At 42.3% G+C, this 21,720-nt stretch overlaps 1 protein-coding gene and 1 long non-coding RNA gene across 2 annotated transcripts in view; one reads left to right on the top strand and one right to left on the bottom strand.

The window, feature by feature from the left end:
• RYR3 (ryanodine receptor 3) overlaps positions 1-21,720 on the top strand; it is a 513,451-nt gene that overhangs the window by 286,732 nt on the left and 204,999 nt on the right. The window contains exons 19-20 of the mRNA XM_077880434.1: positions 6,346-6,538; positions 17,690-17,906. Coding sequence (XP_077736560.1) covers positions 6,346-6,538; positions 17,690-17,906 — 410 coding nt within the window. The remainder of the gene's footprint in view (positions 1-6,345; positions 6,539-17,689; positions 17,907-21,720) is intronic.
• Positions 12,993-16,462, bottom strand: LOC144302931 (uncharacterized). Its single transcript, XR_013369919.1, has 3 exons — positions 15,974-16,462; positions 15,063-15,730; positions 12,993-13,249 (listed from the first exon to the last, which is right to left on the bottom strand). It is a non-coding gene; the product is annotated as an uncharacterized LOC144302931 (long non-coding RNA).

Here is a 21,720-nt window from a genome sequence, read left to right as displayed (position 1 = left end):
GTAGGGTCGAATCTGTGAGGGAGTGAATGGGATTGAGAAAAATCATTCCCCTGCTGCCTGCTGCTCATCTCCTGCCATCTTGTCACAATAACCCAAGCTACACTTGAAGAGAACTCTGCCTGGGGATTGGTTAAGGAAATATGAAGGACACCTAGACTATGGGATGGAGCAGATTGGACCTTGTTTTTTTTTTTTTTTAATTTTTATTTATTTATGATAGTCACATAGAGAGAGAGAGAGAGAGGCAGAGACATAGGCAGAGGGAGAAGCAGGCTCCATGCACCGGGAGCCTGACGTGGGATTCGATCCGGGGTCTCCAGGATCGTGCCCTGGGCCAAAGGCAGGCGCCAAACCGCTGCGCCACCCAGGGATCCCAGATTGGACCTTGTTTTAAAGAGAAACCATTCTCAAAGGAAAAACTTTACTCAGTCCTTCCTAGATTTTGTAGCACTGCATGGGACACCTAGTGGATCCCTTCACGAAATTTTGCATAATGAATACATCAGTGAGTCAGAAGACAGAGAACCCAGTGCATCCAGAGAAGACTACTGTTTGCATTTAAGAATCTGAATATCCATCTAGTTGTGTATCATTCCAGGAGTGGGCAGCACTCCTATCATCCCTCTTGTCTCTCCAGAAGACCAGGAAGCCGGAGGTGCCGAGCCCATACCAGTCATCACAAGCAGTAGCCCTTCTAATTGGTGATAGGGGAAAGGGGTTGGTGCTCAGTGCTTTAGATGCTGCTAGTGGCTCTCTGAACATTACCTGCACTTAGTAATATAATGCCGTATGAGTGCGTTCAAAGAACTTCAGCTCCTCTGTCCTCTGTCTGATGAGACGTGGAGAAACCATGTCTGCAAGACTTACACCTCTCGTGATCATTAAAGCACAAAGCTTCCTTGGGTCCGGCATCATTCTGAATTCCCCAGCCCACCCATGGGGAACATCTATTTGGTAGAAGGCACTGCAGGTAAATATGCCAACATGTGCTTCAGCTGAAGAAATAAGGTCTCTGCTAATGACTCCCACCAGGACAGCATTGAATTTCAGACTATCTCATGAAAGGATAATTGTGGGATGAAGAAATGAAATGGTGCTTTGGTGTCCTGCAGGAGGGAGTGGAGAGTGACGAGGGAGATTTACTGGGAACTCATCATGACAGTTTCTCTCCGTTTCCTTAAGATGTAAATGCCTAGGGCCGCTGACTTTAAACTTATCTGTATGTGGAAATTAAACTACTGCCTTGAACCGATCTTTAACATACTTCTAAAAGTGCAATAGATATTGTCATCCTTGGAGGGAATTATAGTGCTACTATCACGTTGTCACTGGAAAGAGTCAAGAAGAAACAGCATGGCTTTGGAGCTGTGCCTGGGTTTGAACTCCCAGTTCTTCTGTTTCCTGACTTTTGACATTGAGCAAATTACTTAACCTCCAGAGACTTGGCTTCTTCAAATAAAATGAAGAGGCACTGGGGGTTATTCTGTATGTTAGTAAATTGAACACCAATAAAAAATAAATTTAAAAAAATAAATAAATAAAATGAAGAGGAGGGCAGCCCTGGTAATGCAGCAGTTTAGCGCCACCTGCAGCCTGGAGTGTGATCCTGGAGACCCGGGATCGAGTCCCACATCAGGCTCCCTGCATGGAGCCTGCTTCTCCCTCTGCCTGTGTCTCTGCCTCTCTCTCTCTCTCTCTCTCTCTCTCTGTCTCTATGAATAAATAAATAAAAAATCTTAAAATGAAGAGGATACAGGCTCTTATGAAATTTAAATGAGGTGGGACCCGTGGGTGGCTCAGTCGGTTAAGAGTCCAACTCTCGATTTTGGCTCAGGTCACGATCTAAGGGTTGTGAGATGGAGCCCTGTATCAGGTTCGTGCAGAGCCTGTTTGAAACCCTCTCTCCCCTCTTCCTGTCCTCCTCCCCCCACTGGCACTCTCGTTCTCTGTCTCTAAAATAAAATAAATTTTAAAAATAAAGTATTTTCTTAAAAAATGTCTAAATAAATAAATGAAGGAAGGAACATGAAGTTCTAGGCATGTGTTAGATACCTAGTAAATATAAAGTCCCATCCCTTATTGTCTATGGACCCCCCTGTAATCATAAAAACAATAGCCAGAGTTGTGTGTCCCTCCCTGGAGACCATGAGAGCAGCCCCATCCTAAGGGAACACCGGAGGCCAATGCTGAATGGGAAATGAAGTTTCAAGCAACATCCTAGGATTATAAATGAGCTTTTCTCTGTGTAAGGAAAAGGCCATCTTAATAGGTCTTTAGCCACTGAAGCCCATGAAGTCACTTTCAAGCATCAGCTGTAGAAATAACTCCCTTCTCAATCCTGCTAGCCCACCCTCCAGGCTCCTTAATCTGCTCGGCTGCTAGGAGGTTCCTTTCAGAGGACTGGCCCTTTCTTGTCCTGACATTACTTTCCCTCTCCTGACAGAGCCTTCAAGTAGCCTCTCAGGACTGCCAGTGGGATGAACTCAGCCCCTCAGCAGCATCTAGTATGTTCCTGGGTAGGGAGGGCAGTTTCACAGGAGGAAACTGAGAGCCACCTTTCCCTTTAATAATTCTCTTCCTTGCAGGATTGGAATAAGCAGAGGAATTTCCCATCCCAAGTGATAAGTGCTGCAGGAAATGAATGGAGTAAAATTGCATTTCTTGATTTATTATGACTTCTGACTTTTTAAACTTTTAGATCATTTAGCTCCACAGTCGAATTTGTTTGAGAGGGTCTTTGTCTCCCTGCTGAAACAAGTCCTGGGGTTCGTCTCTCAAGACACAGGCCACCATGACTCAGACCTTTCTAGCCCTGGTGCTATATGGCGAGGAGCCTGAGTGGCTGTGGAACACCAGCATTTTTACGTGTTTGGTGTTTGGATCCTCCCTCCTTCCAAATGCCTAAGTGTTTGTGTTTTACATTAGAGTGCCAAACTCTGCAGTGCCTGGGGCAGTGGAAATGCTGACCATCAGTGTTTCCATTTGCCTACATTACTCATCAGAAGAGGCTAAATCCTGAAGTAATATATCCTTGGGTTAATTTGAAGATGTGCAGCATATGATAAAGTGGGTTTTTCCTTTATCTTCAAATGCTGGTATGGAATGGCCTTTCTGAGCTTCCTGGGACCTCTAGGTAGGCCCCGGCTTCTGAGTGAGGGGCAGGTTCTTCAGACAGGGAGAGGCCACAGGACTCCCCAGCTGTTTCAGTGGGTGGTCACTAGGATTACGGAATTCTTCTGTCTTGAAAAGTAGTTGAGAAGGCTTACGCTGTACCACTACTTTGCGTCCCTTCCTCAGAAGGTCAGCCACATTAAACATATTGGAAAGTGATTATTTTGGGGCACTGTCTTCAATAAAGGGACTTACTGATTTTAATAACTCAGTACAGCGACTTTTTCTTATTTTTTTAAAAAGATTTATTTATTTATTCATGAGGCCGGGGAGAGAGACAGAGACACAGGCAGAGGGAGAAGCAGGCTCCCTATGGGGAGCCCAATGTGGGACTCGATCCCAGAACCCTGGGATCACAACCTGAGCCGAAGGCAAACACTCACCCGCTGAACCACCCAGGGGCCCCCATGCATATGTTTTAAAAATAGGCTCAAACCCTGATTTTGTTTTTTGTGTTGATCATTTTACTGTTGTAGCAGCATCTTCTACTTGGTCCCCATTCTCTTAGAATAAAGCAGTTTCGGAAAAGGCAGTGACGTTTACCACAAGGATATGAGTGTTTAGTTGTGGTGGTGGTTTTCCACCAAAAAAGGATACCAGACAGGAGAAATTCTCCTAGCTGCCATTCCTCGGGAAGGCACTTGGCAAAGATGGCATATTAAAGGCTAAATAAAGCTTGGAAGCCAGCTCCTGATGACATCAAAGCCCTGCTATAGATGAAGAGGATCCCTCCTGAAAGCTGCTCTGAACCTTTACTGGCCCAGGCTCAGACCAGCACAGACGCCAACAGCACAGTCTGAGTGGGTGGGAAGGGAGGGCACTAGCATGGAAATTCAACGCTGTCACTTTGTCCCAGTTTATATGAGACTCAGAACAGTAATGGCCTCCTGATTTGTATTTTTATCCAGCAAAGATCTGAATACCTTTAACATTAGTTGACCAACTGAGCATTTCACTTACTTCGTGGTTTTCTCAAATTCGCAGAAATTCTTGGACGTTTTTCAAACGACTACAGTGATAACAAGCAAAAGTTAAACTAAAGGAAAAAGAAGCATTCAAAGCAGGAAAGATTGGTTTTTAATGGGAAAATAGGAAATACTGAGAATGAGGCCAATGTAGCAAGATTTGTTGAGTTTTATTTAGTGTCCTCCATTAAGGAAGAAAAGATGTGTGGGGGATACCTACACTCTGAAAAAGGAACCACAAGTACTCAGACTCCTCAAATAGAGAAGCTGGAAAGGTGTCCAACCTATGTGCTCTTCAAGTTTGGCTTAGATTCCTTTGTTTTAAACTAACTTGTTCCTCATTCTCAGGAATGAAGCAAGATATGAAGTTACAAAAGCCAAGTCCAAGGCCGTCCCAGGCCAGCGTGCATTGCATACATCATTATGTGTCACTGCACCACTGTGGTGCAAAGAGTCCAAGTTGTATGTTAGGTCCAGCTTTGTTTCCCCTACTGCATCTCCTCCTCAGGCCCCCACCAGTCCCTACCTTCCTACGGTATCAAACCCTGGCCGTTCGGTGGGTTATGTCATACATTCCCTTTGTGTAAACCATTCCTTCCATCTGGAATACTGTTATTGATCTAGTGGACCTTTGATCCTTTCAATCTTGTCCCATGCTCCTAGGCCAACTTGGCAAACCTTCTATCTTAGAAAACATTATCTTGTGAACATCTTTGTTCCAAAAATTACATGGAATTGTAATTCTTTTTTTTTTTAATGTTTATTTCCCCCACTAGATTCTCTTGGGGACAGGAACTGGATCTTCTGTCTTTGATACCCAACCCCACACACAGTATCTGGCACCATGTAGAGTCTCATTAATGTTTGCTGAAAGGTGGGAAGAAATATGAGATGGTTTTGTCACTTGGCTACAACAACCAAAAAGGGATACCTAATATTTTTATTTAGGAGAGTATAGTAGTTTCACTAGTTTAATATCACCTCTTGTTTTAGAATGTACCACTAGAATAGCAGTAACCCCTGGAAACATTAAATGATTCTAAGCTGAGATTAGAGATATCATATAGCATAGTTATGTACACGAAATTTGTAAACAACTCACGTACCCATCATAAGAGGGTTTTTAATGACCTTATGGCATATTATGAAGCCATTAACATGCAGTTTTTAATTAATATTCCATTATATAATCAGATATATGTGATGGGATAAGTAGAAAAAACAGGTCATAAAACCCTGCAATATCCTAGTTTGGATGAAAAGTGTATATGTGTGTATGAAAGTAGAAGCATTTTTTTATTGAGTTACATTGTTTCCTTATTTATATTTTTAATTTTTCTATATGTATGATGAACATTTGTAATGGAGATGTATTAATTCTGTAGTTAAAAAAATAAGATTTTTATAAATTTTTTTTTGCCTAAAACTCCATTTTAATACCTCCCTTCTGCTTCTCCACTGCCCTCTTGCCAATAGAATCATAAACTTGGTAGAGGGATGTGTGAGGGACTTACAATTGTTTACTTTCAGAACTTCCAGAATGAGATGCTATGACGCAGAAATACTGAGGGGTGATCTTCTCATGACTCTAAGGTCAGGAAGTGACAGATCATCTTATGAAAGAGATATGCAGTAACCAGCAACAAAACCCACCCACACAGTATAGTGGACCAAGATTTTCCCTGCTCGTATGAACTATTAGAATTCTTTAAAACAAGTAAGCAACCTATGCTGCACAGTTTAACGGCTGGATGACCTTGCTTTTACTCGCTTTGATGGCTCCTGCATCCAGTGTTAAAGTGGCCCTATCTCTAAGAGGAGATAGAAGACAGCATGGTCATAGACATGGTCGTAGACCGCGCACGCACACGCATACCCCAGGACCCACACCCAAGAAAGTGATTTGTCCATTATTTCAGACACCACCAGTCCAGATTCTGAGCACATGTTGAGGGGGTTGAATTCATGTTTGTTCTCATTGCTGGCAGCATTAGGGTGTCCTCTGAGACTCCTCTTGTCTCAGGCTGCCTACTCACAAGCTCCAGAAGTCATTTCTCGTTGCTCACCTCACGGGGAAAGCCAAGTTGTGTTTCCAACACAGTAGCATATGTAGACCTCCTGTGTGCCATGATACCTCCCCACCTCCCCTAGGGGGCCTACGAGCACCTTCTTCAGAGTCCCAAATGCCTTCTTGTTCTTTGCTCACCAGGCCGCATACCCAGAGCCGTAGCCTCCATCAACCAGCACCTCCTGAGATCAGACGACGTGGTGAGCTGTTGCCTTGACCTCGGAGTGCCCAGCATCTCTTTCCGCATCAACGGGCAACCTGTGCAGGGGATGTTTGAGAACTTCAACACAGATGGGCTCTTCTTCCCTGTGGTGAGCTTCTCTGCAGGTGTCAAGTAAGTGATGGCTGTGATTTCATGAAGAGTAGCTGTTAGCCCACCTCCCCACCTCTCCTGTGAGCAGGGAAGCATGGTACTGTCTCTCAGGACTTCCATGCCATGAGCAACTTCCCTGCATACCCCCCTCCCCAAATAATAGTGAAAGCAGGAGAGCAATCCAGCGTCACTAACTCAGTAGATACTTGCTGAATACATACCTACTGCCAAGGGTTTTATCATGTACTCATATAGTAAGATAAGATCTATGTGGAACCTTGCTTTAATAATTATTTAAAAATAAATGCTCAGTATTAAAAGTTTGAAAGATATAGTTATAAATACGACAATATTATCCATGATCCCAACATTTAACTCTAATGTCTGCTGATACTTTGGTGTATTTTCAAGCCTTTTATTCTACACAAATATGGGGCTTTTTTAATGGACATCACACTGAATATGAAGTTTTATGTCTTGATTATTTTTCATTTAATGATACATTAATGAGCCTTTTCCTGAGTCATTAAGTATCCTCTTTAAACAATTTTTATAGCCATATAATATCCTTTTATCTGGATGTCCCATAATATAGACATTACTTTGTTGTTAGACTTTCATGCTGATTCCATTTTTATCTTTATGGACATCCTTGAGCATAACTCTGTCTGCATTTCTGTTAAGATCCTCCTAAAAGTAGGTCAAAAGTTATTAAAATCTAAACTTATAATTACATAGCCAAGTAGATTTTCAGGAAGATTGTATGGAACAGTTCAGAAATCATGATCAACAATTTTGAAATCTCAAAAGCTCTGAAACAGTAAGTTTCTTTATAAATCATTTCACTACAGACTCTGACCTGAATTCATTTTGTGGTAAAACTGTCATCAACAGAAATGTTGAGGCTGCTGCTAGTCTTCCATTTATTCCATTTCTTATGAATATTTACATATTTAATTGTAGAAATACTACTGTGTTCAATTATGGAATATAGCCCCTCACTTGGCTGGAGGTTCTATTTAATACATACTATGTATACTTTCTTTTTTAAAATCTAAAGAACTATGAAGTCTGAAACACAACTCCTAAATTTTCAGGTAAAGGATTTGTGCCTGTAATATAACTTAAAGCAATGAATGGGAAAACCCAACCAATTGGATGTTCATTAACTTTTGTTATTGGTTATTTTTAATCTTTGCCAATTTGAGAAAATTATAACTTAAGTTTTAATTTTCTATTTATTTGATTACCAGTGTCATTAAGCATTTTTCATGCTTATTATTCTCACATATTATCTCAGCCCAATATTTTTATTTTGTGTTCTCTGCCTTTCTGGTATTAATTTTGGGGGCTTTTTTTATGTTAAGACTATTTAAGGTACTGCTTATTGGTTTCAAATATTTTTCCCAGTTTGTGATTTACACTTTCACACTTAGTTTTATTTTTCTCTTGTTTTTTTTGTCTTTCCCTTTTACAAAAATAATGCAAGTCAAGGAAACACCAAGAACCCAAAATTGTACCACCCAGAGATAACTGTATTACCTTTTAATTTATCCATATCAATATTTTTACATTAGATTGGATTTATACTATACAAGCTATTTTTCTCCATACTATTGCTAAATATTGTGTTCATTGCTCTGCCCCTTCCCTTGTACCAGTTAGATGCTACATTAATTATTTTCATCTGACTATATGTTTTAATGTCTATAAGACAAGACCCCATTATAAGTCTTCTTCTCCAAGATTTCCATAGTCATTTTCATTTCCTGTTAAAGTGATCCTAGTTAACTGAGTGGGAAATCAGAGTCAACACAGTTAGAATCACATTGCGTGGGTGACAAATCGCCTGGGTGGCTCAGTGGTTGAGCATCTGTCTACCTTTGGCTCAGGTCATGATCTCGGGGTCCTGGGTTCGAGACCTGCATGGGACTCCCAACAGGGAGCCTGCTTCTCTGCCCCTCTCTCTGTGTTTCTCATGAATAAATAAAATTTAAAAAGAAAATAAGAATCACACTAGTTTCTAGGGAAGCCATTGGAAAAGGCCGTGAGAGAAGGGGTGTAGAGAACAGATGCCTGGAGCTCGGGCCATAAAGAAACCATCTCAGAGCTCTGAGCATCTCAGGGATGGATTTCCCAAGTGACAGCACCATGATAGGCCTCAGCACATCAGGTAGACTGATAAACCAAGACATGTTCATCTATCTTCCAACAGAGGAATTATCCTTTGGAAATGATATTCAGCCTTTGGCATTTGACACAAATAGGCAAATATACATAGTATAAGCTAATGTGTATTTGCAAACATACAGAGTAACACAGTGTACAGATGCATGTACATATTTATAAACCTATTCATGTAGATGGATTCAATACATTTAAATTAAATATTACCATTGTTTGAGATTCTTGTAACAAAGGGAAGACCACCATAGCAAAACCTTACTAGGGCTGCAAATCTACTCATCACTGTTTCAAGCCAGAGAGTCTTGTATCAGCCCCAGGGACTGTATTCTAGATTGCAAGTTCTTTACCCGTGTTCCTCTCTGCTGAGGATATTCCCATTAGAATTTCATTCCAATTCTCCCATTTTAAGTGTTACATCCTTAAAAGGCATGTAGAAAACAAAGAGCAGGGATCCCTGGGTGGCTCAGCGGTTTAGCGCCTGCCTTTGGTCCAGGCCGTGATCCTGGGGTCCCGGGATTGAGTCCCACGTCGGGCGTCCGGCATGGAGCCTGCTTCTCCCTCTGCCTGTGTCTCTGCCTCATTCTCTCTCTCTCTGTCTCTCTCATTAATAAATATAATGTTAAAAAAAAAAAGAAAACAAAGAGCATCATTGAAAGAGACTCTGTAAGTACAAAGAGGAGTGATTGAAACAGAGACCCTCTTATAGTTGGGGGGAACCAGCATATGCCCCATTGTGCCTCTTCTCCACTTGATTCCCGAGGAGGAAAGAGAATGAGTAGAAACTGAAATATAAGTCAATACGATGTAATAGCATTTGGGTCATCCACCTGTTGACTCAGTACCTTCTTTGGAGAAACAAGGTCACTCTGAGCAATCCATTCCCAGGACCCTGCTTCCCCGCTTAGCTAATGGCCTTAGTCACCCAGCATCACTGCCTTTCCCTTCTTTGTTGGTTTTGACCGTATCCCACTCACTGGGTCCCACGTCTTTTCAAAGCAGGTACACCTGCTTCTTAAGCATCTCATCTGAGAGAAGTGCTTGGCTAGAAGTCTTATCTCTGGAGAAAAGGATTTTTTTTATCTTGCTACCTAATGGACTTTTCTGAGTCCATACAACAATCTTGTATGTGGTATAATGATTTTTTAAGTTTGTGAATTTATTTTTTTGTGAGGACTTATTGAAATCTCTTGGCAAAGAACTGCAGTTAGCAGGTGAAGAAATAGGCAACTCAGATGCATCCATGTGCAGAAGATGCTTCTAGCATCTCTTGTCCAGGTCAGCAGAGCATGCAGCCTTCTCATTGCACAGGAAAAAGAGAAGCAAAGTTCCAAGATAAGAAAAAGTAGTTATCTAACCCATTTATAAGGCACAAATGGTGGGAGAATTTAGAAACTGAAGAGTCCAGATGTGTTGACTTGGAAAGTTTATACCTTAGCTATGAGAGATTCTGGCTTAGAGCACCTGAACAAGTGGTAAGCTAAAAAAATGATGCCAGGAGGCTTGATGTCTCTCATTTTCAGGAAAATGTCACCTCTGGCATGTTCCTGTCTTTGCTTCTCAGAACATGGTATGATCTGAGGAGAGATGGAATTGATTGCACATTTGGGAAACACATTTATCCAAGTCCTTCACCTCGGTCATCCTCAGTGCTGGTCTCATGTTGGAGAGTGGCCAATTGATTTATTTTTATTTGTGAGCAAATGGGATCAATATTGCCAATAATTACTCTTACATCAACTGGTACACTCTAATCTGGTGCTGAAACCCAGAAGTTTCCCTCTATACTACTTGAGTTCAGTTGTACAGAAAGCTAGAGAGAGAAACTAGGATATTAACTCCAAGTTAATTAAAGTATCTTATTGAAAATAAATGTTTAATAACACAGTTGATCAGGTGACCAAGTCCTCTGATCATTGGTCCTGTGCCAAGATCCACTGTGAGTGGTTAAGGTAAGGAAGGCAGAGCAGAAATGCTGAGGCGCTGAGCTCCCAGGTAGTTCAGTTGGTTAAGCATCCCTGCTCTTGATTTCCCCTCAGGTCACTATTTCAGGGTCATGAGATTGAGCTCCACATGGGGCTCCATGCTCAGCAGGGAGTCTGAGAGTCTCTCTCCCTCTACCCATCCCCCACCACTCATGCTGCTTGTAAGTGAGCACTCTCTCTCTCTCTCTCTCTCTCTCAAAAAAAAAAAAAAGTGCTGAGGCCCTCTTAAAGCATTAAGCATCCTTAAATACATTAAGGATTACACTGTTCCCAAAAATGTAAATTTGAAAGCTAAAAGAACAAAACTTTATTTTTTCATATACAAAATAATAATACAATCAAAAATAAATTTTTGTTTTCACCCCATATAGTAGAATACCTGCCTAATTCTATAGCGTCTCTCCTAGCAAGATGCAAGGTTATGCCTGTGTAGGAAGAGAGTCTTCTCCCATCATACAAGCATTCAGCATTGTTTCTCATATTTATTTTCAACTTCCATGTGGCTTTTAAGCTACATTTCTCTTTTACAGCCCCATTTCCTCCTATTGAATGGTCTTTGCTGAGGTCACAGGCTTGAATTTGTGACCCCAAGATTATTTTTATCACCACAAACTATGTTGTTAATAATCCCCGATTAAGGTGTCCCTGCCAGGACTCATGGAAGAGCAAAAATCTTTTTCAATTAGATTTACCCACAGTGAAGTCCAAGGAAATGTGAGTAATTACTAACAAAATCCACAAATCAATATGTACTCTCTCTTCCATTATGAATGTGCCTCCTTAGTTTTCTTTTTAGTGTGGTTTGTTTGTGGATACTCTTCATGCAGTAGGCCCTCAATGTAACAACACTGGTTATAGAACGGAATTTGGGATGAGGCATGTCTGCTTTGGAGACCACCCAAAAGGTTGAGTTACTTAAATGCCAACAAGCCCTTATTAAAAGGTATTCTCACCCTGTGAGATGGCATCATGGCACGAACCACATGGAGACCATTACACAGAAGACACAGTATATGGTGAATTTGGGGTGATCCTTTTCATTTTGCAGAAAATTGATGAGCTAATTGCTGTAGTAGAATATATTTTATAGCTATAGTTAAACTCCCCATGGATCTATTTAACTGTCCCACATAACTCTTTTACCAGCCCTTTCTAATTTATAAGAACAACAATATCCAATTTGTGGTTGCTGTTTGTTTTCTGTTGGTTTCCACCAGACTTGGCTAAAATTCAGGTAACCAGCGGCTTCGCTATTTCCAGCTTACTGTGGTCAATGCTGTGGAAATTATTGCTGAGATAAATATACCTCTGTGGAGAATATGGTAAGCACTGGCTGGATTGCCCTGGGCTTTCATCAAACACTGGCCAGGAAGAAATAGAATTGTGGGAATGCATCGCTCAGCTTGTTCTCCCATCTTAGCAATAGGGACTGAAGATGCAATTATGAATCATGACTTATGAGTTGAATTCAGGTCAGCCAAAACGTTTTCATTCTTTCTCCTCTCAACCACAGCCTGTACCCTCTTCTTCTCTGGAACACCTTGCCCACTCTCTGAGAGAGATTCACTAGCAGATGAGAGGAAAGGAGATGTCCAGTAAGACAGACTCAAGTCATGTCACACGTTTGCTAGCAAGCTATGGATAAGGAGACTGAGTCATCCTCCTTGAGCATGAAAAAGCCTTGTCTTGATTTTTACTATATTTTTATTTCAGGGGTCAGTCTTTCAAATCCAGGGACTTGCACTAGGAAGTCTCATCTCTTCTGCCATTGGCAAGCCACAATGCCTGAATCTCAAGGGACTAAAATGAAAATGCTAGCAGGGATTTTTCAGTACCATTTGCTCTGTTTTCAAAGTCAGCCAAGAATATAAAAAATTCCTGCACATATCTCCAAACTTCACTACTCCCAGGAGACGATTACTGGAGCTATTGCTCATCTCTGAGGTGGAGGGATCTAAGGTCTAAGGACAGTCACTTACTGTAATCACTTTAAGAAAAAAAAAAAAAACCCCTTGGAGAGCTGATGGAATGTCTTGAGTTATAGGAAGAACTCCCAAAGATAGGTAACAGGTACTTCAGTGGAAGAGATTAAATTGATTAATGAAATTGATTTTATTTTATTTTTATTTTTTTGTATATTTTTATTGGAGTTCGATTTGCTAATATATAGCATAATACCCAGTGCTCATCCTGTCAAGTGCCACCTGAAATTGATTTTAAAATCCATTAATGTAGAGAAAAACGCAAGGCTCAAGAAGAACTAATTTTTAAAAATATATATATTTTATTTATTTATTCATGAGAGACACAGAGAGAGAGAAGCAGAGACACAGGCAGAGAGAGAAGCAGGCTCCATGCAGGGAGCCCGACGTGGGACTCAATCCCGGGTCTCCAGGATCCTGCCCTGGGCTGAAGGCGGCGCTAAACTGCTGGGCCATCAGGGCTGCCCAAGAAGAACTAATTTTAATGAACTCAATTCTTCAATTATCTTTTTATTTTAAGTTTAATATTTTCTGTAAGGCCGGGAGATTCTGTGGAACCTGAGGAACAGGAAAGAATGCACCTGGAGAAGAGAGATTTACATTCTAATTGAAATTTCTCACGAGTAGGGCAAAAGATTTAAATGATAAACATTAAGTGCCAAGTACCAGCTTTATGGCAAGGAGACTAGGTATCTGTAACTCTGTTGTTTTTCTTGCTACCCCTTCAAATTCACACTCCGGACAAGTCCTCAGGCCAGCTCTGTAGCCTTTATGACTCCTTGTAAGAATGACAACCATCTTGTTGGTAACGTAAAAGTGCCACTTATTTGGCTATAAAAAACTCAGATTTGTATGCAGTTGATGTAAGGCCTTCACATCAAGGTGTGAGGCCTTCCCCACTTTGGCCTGCAGTCCAAGGTCCCGCTCCTCCCTGGTCAGCCCGCTCCGCTCAGGCCCTCTGGGAGTCCGGGGAGCGGCCTGTGGGGCTGAGGGGCACAGCGCCTGTGCCCCTGCTCCTGTGCCCCTGGAGCAGCTGCCACTGGCAGCATGCCATTGTATCAGGACATGTGGCAGTTATACAGTTGCTGCCACCTTTCCCTTGTCATTTCCTCAGAGCCTTAGGCCGGGAGCATCTCACCGCTGTTCTTTCTGCACAGGCTTGGCCACTTGTGCTGGCTACCCCCATCTGGCTCACCTCAAGGCCTACTCTGTATTGCCCTGCCTTGCGCACGGGCCTCCTGCTCCCCGCAGTCCCTAGGTTTCTGATCTCTGCTCAGTCAGTTGCCTTTCTGGCCATAATTCCTTTCGAGATGGCTGACAGCTGCTTCATTTGTGGCATCTGTCTGGCCTTCCAGGAACAGAGTCCTTGACCCTGTCCTGAGCAGAAGGGCAGCTCTTTGTCTTGAGGTCCTTGTCCCTCCATCTCCTTCTCTGTTGCTATCACCAGGCAGACATGTCCCCCACTAAGTTCCAGGGGATGTTTGCAAGCTTCTGAGTAGTTCTTAAGCACTCATCGTTTGACTTCAGATAGGAGACTACTCCCTTCCCTTTCTCCCTGATAGTTCTCTCCAAATGCCTTCTTTTCCTTTCTTACTGAGGTGGAGGTATGTGATGGGCTACGGCCACGTTGGCATCATAATTTTTTGATGGACCCTCATAGTAGATCCAGCATCTTCAGGATGTGCAAATATTGGCATCCTCTGGCTTATCTGCTTGTGAGACCTCTGCTAAAACTCTAAGACAGAGGTGGACTCCCAGTTTGTCATCTTCAAATAATTAAAATGAATTTCAGATGTTTCTTTTGATTATTCCCTTAAAGCCTATATTTTATCCCTAGTTACTTCCTTTGACTTGGTCAGTCTGGATCTCCTGGAGAGAGTTGTTAGGAGGACCACCAATATTAGTGGTGGTTTGTTGGAGCCCTTCCCAGAAACTCTGGGCAGTGAAGGGAAGGAGTAACAGATGGTAGCTGTGCCTGGCACCAGCTCTTGTCCAGTTCTACCTGCTGGGGGACAGAGCTTCTGTCTGGCAGGTCTTTCTTCTGCTCACTGAGGCCTAGTGCAATGATATTTGGAGACCAATGCTTCAGTGAGCAGTAAACACTGATTTCTAGCTATGTAAATTTTTCATTTTACAGTTTTTGTGGCCATTGGAGGAGTTGAGATGAAGATTTATAACCAAATTATCATTCTCTCTTTAATAACTGAATATGAAAACAGAAATCATGGTTTTCCTTATGTGCTGTGTGGAATTCCAGCTTTCTTGATTTGCTCTCTATCCAGAAGATGACAGCAGATTTTAAAATGTAAGGGAAATTTTAAGACTAAACAGAACTGGCAAGACACCTCATGAATAATTAAGCCCAGCTAGAAGACCTCATAAGAAATCATTTACCTGTTCTTGGAACCTGTACACTCGTGAGTAACAAAGAATACGCTTGCTGTACAAGCTCCTGGGCATTCAGCTCCTCACAGAATGGATGCTTAAGGAGAAGAGAGGAAAAACAAAAACAACCATCCCACACTCTTCTTTTGCTCAAAAAGCTCTAGTTCTGTCCCACGGTTACAACATGTCAGTAACACAATCTGCTGCGCTGCGGCTGAATCGGGAAGTTCTCAACCAATAATTTCAAGGCTTAGTCATTATTTCCTGAAGGTTCACTAAATTAGTAACATCGAAGGCTAATGACTCAACTTTGTTTTAATGTCATTGTTCATATTCTTAAAACACATAGACCATGCCCCCTTACATAACATTTGATGTGGGAACATTCACAAGGGACTCTTGAGGTTCTAATTCTATGTCATTGTTTAGTACTTTAGAATGGGAAGTGGGAGGTTCTTATGATTTCTATAATTTTAAAACAGCATTTGGTAGAATGCTGTTTGGATAAAAGATTTGTTTGTATTGAGAAGGAAAAAAAAAGAACTTAATGTCTCCCACTTAGAGTTTTATTTTTCCAGTTTCATAATTAGGCTACTTCCACAATCAGTTATTCCGCCAACACGGTGATGCTCTTGTGAGGCTGCCCTAGCAGAACGTTCCAGTAGAAGGAAGTGAGGCTGGTGGAGGAGAGTGTTACTGTGAGAGCTTTGCCAGGTCCTACCCCTCCTCCCTGTGCCTCAGCCCCCTGTGTGTGCACATCCACCACCCTAGCCCACCCCACCCCATCAGCAGCTCCTAACTATCCTTGTGAAACTAAACTGGGATCCAGTGACTACTTCCCACCATGTCCATCCTCACATGGGTTCAACCTATCCCTACCTCCCACTGGGACTAGTTTGGTGTCCGGGACCTCCAAATACCTGCTCATTGGGCTGCCCCTCTGTCAACATGGACCAGCTAGAAGAGTCCTGTATCTCTTCTCCTTTAGATCTTTCAGAGGCTTCTGACCTGGAATACGATCTCATCATCTTGCCATGGCTCACAGACTCTGCCTGACCTAGCACTGCGCCCTCCTACTTCCTGTTCTGTCCCTCAGGCTCTCCACCCAAACTCTGTCCTGCCTCCGGGCCTTGGCACATGTTCCTCTCCCAGATTTTAAACTCCTTAGCTCTTCTCTATCCCGCAGGGTTAATGCCGGTCTCCTCAGAGAGGCCTTCCTGGACTCCAGTCAAGGAGCCACCCTCTTTCCTGAGTTAGTTCACATCACCACCTTTAGTCCTTCCTCGGTATCTCCCAATCAGTAATCATGACTGTTTCTCTGGTTGGATGCCTGCTGTGTGACACCAGGGACGCTGGAGGCCTTGTTGCTGAGTCTCCAGGGCAGAGAAGAGCACTAGCACGTCCTATGCCTTCAGTAACTCATTGCTAAGCAGAGGGAGGGGGAGGGCATGAGTGCTGAGCACATTTGCTCTGTGTACGTATTGATTTTTTCCTGTGTGAAATTAGTGTTGACCCTACAGGGCTACATATCTTTTCCTGTAAACTGTGGTCCTATTTCCTCATCAAATTAATGTGTTTGCAGTTGATTTGCAAAAGCTCTATTTCTTGTTACAAACCTAGGAGAATATGAAGTATCATTTGGAAGTGGTTCACTTTGGTTCTGTCCTCCTTGCAAGGGGAGGTTTGAGGCGTAACCATGACCCTAACCTAACCCACAGAGATGAGGCTAAAATTGAGCCAGGATGCTTAATTAACATATTGGAAGGCTTCAGTGTACTGGAAGGCAGTGGCTGCCATCACTATGCTCCCCTGAGTGCTTGCCCCCATCCTGGGAGGTCTCTCCAGACACTGCAGGAGGGGACCAGAGTGTCAGGCCTGGATGCCAGCAGGGGGTGGTGCCCCTGAGAAAGGCACTGGTACCACATTGAGCAAATGTGTGGTGCCCATTTTGCTTCCTAAGCTATTGCCATCTGCTGATGCTTCTCCAGAGTCACCCCCATAGGGCTGCCTCGGGGAACTGCAGCCTCTGCACTGTATAGCTTCAAATAACATCACCTGGCATGTATATCATTGGTGTTTAATATTCTGGTATTACTTCATCTTTTGCTTGCTTCTGAAAGTTAGGGATAGGAAGAATTTTTTCCTATTTCCCCCAAATAGTTATGCTATGTTTTCTTTAATTGATGTATAAGTAATGTCCCTCGGGTAAAAAGACTTGAAATCCTCATGCTGTAATTTCAACATGATCTTTTCAGAGAATAATATCATTATCATCATCATCATCATTAGTTACTCTTTTCAGCACTCTAGTAATAATATCTGCAATGATGATTTGTCTACTAGAGTAAGGAAAAATATGATTTTTAAAGCCGAGTGATATTCATGTATAAATTTTTAAGAATTTAGCTGACATGGTTCAACTGAAGATCACACCCGGATAGTTCTTTCCACTGCTTTATTTCACACTTTTGAATATTTGCTGTACTGTATCTAAATTCAGATGGTGGGAATCTGCACTTCCCACCAAAATAACGTGGGTGTGGGATGGGGGGCTTATCTTGAACGTTCACTTTCTTGAACTGGGATTTCTTTTTTTTTTTTAACCTCTCTCTTCCTGGTCTCTCCAAATGCCACAGAGTGCGTTTCCTGATGGGTGGACGTCATGGCGAATTTAAGTTCCTGCCTCCATCTGGCTACGCACCTTGCTATGAAGCCTTACTTCCGAAAGAAAAGATGAGACTGGAGCCTGTCAAAGAATATAAACGTGACGCTGAAGGAGTCAGAGATCTGCTGGGTACCACCCAGTCCCTCTCTCAAGCCTCTTTCATCCCGTGTCCCATAGACACCAGTCAGGTAGGTTCAAGCTGCCAACAGGTAAACCACATAGACGAAGCAATAGGGCTAAATCCTTCTCTCTGTGTGGTGTTGGAGCCATTCCTATCGTATACTGTGTATCATGTAGTTGTCATGTAGTGTGAATAACTGTGTTCCTTGTGTTTCCACCATGTACTTAGATTGAGGTCTTTAAGGATTTCTCAATCAGAGAACATGTTGATCACTTGCTATATGCAAGGTTCTATGAAGTGCAGGCACAAATATGCAATATTCTTTGTGAATTCACAACCAAGTTGAAGAGGTAAAAGCAAATGTATTATTTTTTTAAGTCTGAATGTAATATATGCAAAATGAACTGTAGCACAAATAAGTGCTAGAGGCGCCTGCTACACTAGAATAGTTCTAGAAGTCTAGTTAGAGAGGATAGAATCCAACCAGGGCTTTTAATAAGCTTAAATGGGGAGGGGCATCCAGAGTTAAGTAATAGGAATGGAGTCAGTAAAGGTCTAGAAGTAGTGACAGGTGGATAACCACCCTGTGATCCAGCAATCTCACTACTAGGCATTTGCCCAAAGAATACAAAAATACTAATTCAAAGAGAGACATGTAGCATGTCTGTTTCTAACAGCATTATCTACAGTAGCTGAATTATGGAAACAGCCCAAGTGTCCATTGGTTGATGGATAAAAAAGAAGGGTGTGTGTGTGTGTGTGTGTGTGTGTATGTATGTATGGAATGGAATATTACTCAGCAATAAAAAGAATGAAACCTTGACATTTGCAACAACATAGATGGAGTATTATGCTAGAGTATTATGCTAAGCAAAATAAGAGAATGACAAATATCACATGATCTCATTCATATGTAGAATTTAAGAAACAAATGAGCAAAGGGGAAAAAAGAGAGGCAAACCAAGAAGCAGACTCTTAACTCTAGAGAACAAATGGATGGTCACCAAAGGGGAGGTGGATAGGGGGTGGGGGAGATAGGTAATGGGGATGAAGAGTACACCTGCCATGACCAGCACCATACATAAAATTGCTGAGTCCCTATATGTACACCTGGAATTAATATTACACTGTATGTTAACTATACTGGAATTTAAATAAAAACTTTTTAAAAAGTAGATATGATAATAAATACTCTGATGTGGCTAGATGCTTGGAGGAGGGAGAGCATGTAGGTGAAGAGATGGAAATAAAACTAAAAGAAACGGGATTGTATATAGGAGGAAAGTGCTGATAAATGGACATTTCTTTCCCTTCCCAGGGTCTCTGTTTTGAGAGCGATACCCTCACATGCTTATGACAAGGGGTGTAAATAGCAGCTTTCAGTATTTCCTCCACACCAGTGCTCCTCAAGTCACTATTCTAAATGTTAGAGAAAATCAGTGACTAAGGGCCTTGTCTCTGAGGCACGTCAAATTAATAGTTTGTAGGAATATAGCTCTTTTGACCTGTAGAAGGTCTCCAGCATGTTACTGCCCCGTGATAGTCATGTGACCCTATTGCATTCAGTTCCGCGAGCATATTGCTGAATTTGCTTCCTACCTCCTGCAGCTAATTATCGTGAATTCGCTTAGAATGGAAAAGCAGCATTGCCCTGCCTGCTTCACGGACCCTGGTGCAGCACCTTGAAAGAAGTTGGCATTAAGAAGGTTGATAGGAAACTGGGGAGGCATTGTTGAGCCAGAGACAATCCTGGGAATCAGATCCTCTGGTTCATGTATATCCTAGACAGGAAACTCAAGGGCCAAAAAACTAAACCAGTTTCCACATGGACGCAAGGCCACAAAGTGCCCAAGTCGGGGGAAAGCATGAGCCTGATACCTACTCCTCTGTACCATCCCTCACTAATCAGAAACGAGGGTTAGGATAGGCCTTCTAGAGTGGGCCTCAAGAAAATGAGGGGAACTTTTGATGAAGGAGGGAAGGAAGGCTTGACCAAAGAGTGGGAAGAGCACCTAAACCTGCAGAACTGAAGACTGGAAAATCCAAGATCGCAGAGAAATCAACAAGCCAGAAAAACCTTTGAGGTCTGGACCCAAAGTCGAATCTGTGGTGGACCCTGGAACTAGGGAGCTGTCCCCAGGGAATCGAATGATAGGGAAGTTCTTGTTGGAAAGGTGCAGTTTATTTTGGATGATGCCTTCTAATTTTTTAGTGTCTACCATTCTCTGAAATTATTGTCAGAGGAGAAGTTAAACATGTACAGAGTCAATTCCATCCTCCCCCAAGCACAGTAACCAATTTGCAGATGAAGTATTGCTGGCTGGATCCAGCAATACGTAGGCACTTCCCATTCTCAGGGCTTGAAGGACCCCAGCCCCTAGCTACGCACTGGGAAGGAGGAGCCCAGCCCCAGATACCCCACAGCAGTTAGCAAGCCAGTGTACTCTGCCCTAGGCAGTCACTGATTGAGGTCACTGAAATTATGGTTAGGGGCTCTTCATGGAGGACTCTTTAGCATATTTTCTCCTTTTAGTGAAGCATGTGGTTCCTCCTACATGCAAATCCTCTAATTTGTGATCACTTAAGAAGCACTTAGTTTAAAAATTACCTTGGTTGGGGCACCTGGGTGGTTCGGTAAGTTAAGTGCTGCCTTCAGCTCAGGTCATGGTCAGGGTCCTGCGATCGAGGACCCATCAGGCTCCCTGCTCAGCAGGGAGTGTGCTTCTTCCTCTGGCTCTCCCTGTCATGCTTACTTGAAGGCACACTGTCTCCCATGCTCTCGCTCTATCTCAAATCTTTAAAAAAATTATCTTTACCAATAACACCCAGATACAGTTATAATTTGTTTGCTAATAATTTTCCCATTTTGCTCTTTACTGAAACGTCATGCCACTTACTAACTTTGACTCTTAAGTGATTAGATTAAGTTGATTTTTTTTAATGTCCCTAATTGAAGGGCAGATAGTGATTATAACACATAGTTTAAATACATTGCTGTTTTTCTCCATGATCTCCTTATATACCTCACTGAACCTCACTGACTTGATATGCCTTTTTTTCTTTTTTCTTTTTTGAAAAAAAAAGTCTCCGGGAGCTACCCCCTTCAAAAAAAAAAAAAAAATCAGGATTTCTGTATTAGTGGAAGCACTAATAACCTTTGTAATAGAGTGAGAAATACAGGGACCAGGCAGGTGATGCAGAAATGAAGTAGGTCAAGTGCACAGGCCCTCCAGCTGAGAGTTGCTAGGCAAAAGTGTGGATCCGGTGTTAGTGATCTTCCAAGGAATCAAAACAAACTAGAAATCTAGATTTTCTATATAGAATCTCCCATTTCCTTAAAGTTGTCAATGAATAAACATAAGAATAATTATTATTGTTATTATTGCAGTAGCAGTAGTAGTAAATTTTTTTAAAATAGGATTAAGGAAAGGAGGAGCAACTTGAGCCCCCAGGGTGTGACCTCTATGGGAGAGATACCAGCAGAGTGCCCGGGAAACACAGAGAAACTGTCCCTGAAGGTAATTGGGGAAGATTTCTCTTAGGAAAGTTGAGCTAAATTTGAGCTGAATTTAGAAGGATGGATATTGAAAGTGTTTGGATTAAAACCAGAGCTGGACAGCAGTGAAAGCAGTAAGAGCAGATTTCACTTAGGAGCTAAGTAAACAGGGGAAGAAGAACTCCTGCATAGAACCGGGCTCAGTTCAGAAGACAACAAGAATAAGTAGGGATTTAGAGCCCAGGAGAGCAAGTTGGGGAGGTGAGGGGAGTCACTGAAAGGGAAATTATGAAGAGAAGTGTTTGGGGTTGGGATGGATTCTTGCTAAATTGACCTCACAGGATTCTATCTGAAGGCAGGACAGAGTGATCTGATATCACCTGGA

This window comes from Canis aureus, chromosome 32 (genome assembly GCF_053574225.1).
Source record: "Canis aureus isolate CA01 chromosome 32, VMU_Caureus_v.1.0, whole genome shotgun sequence".
NCBI lineage: Eukaryota > Metazoa > Chordata > Mammalia > Carnivora > Canidae > Canis > Canis aureus.
Note: the sequence above shows the minus strand (reverse complement) of the source record. Positions and strands in the feature narration are given on the sequence as shown.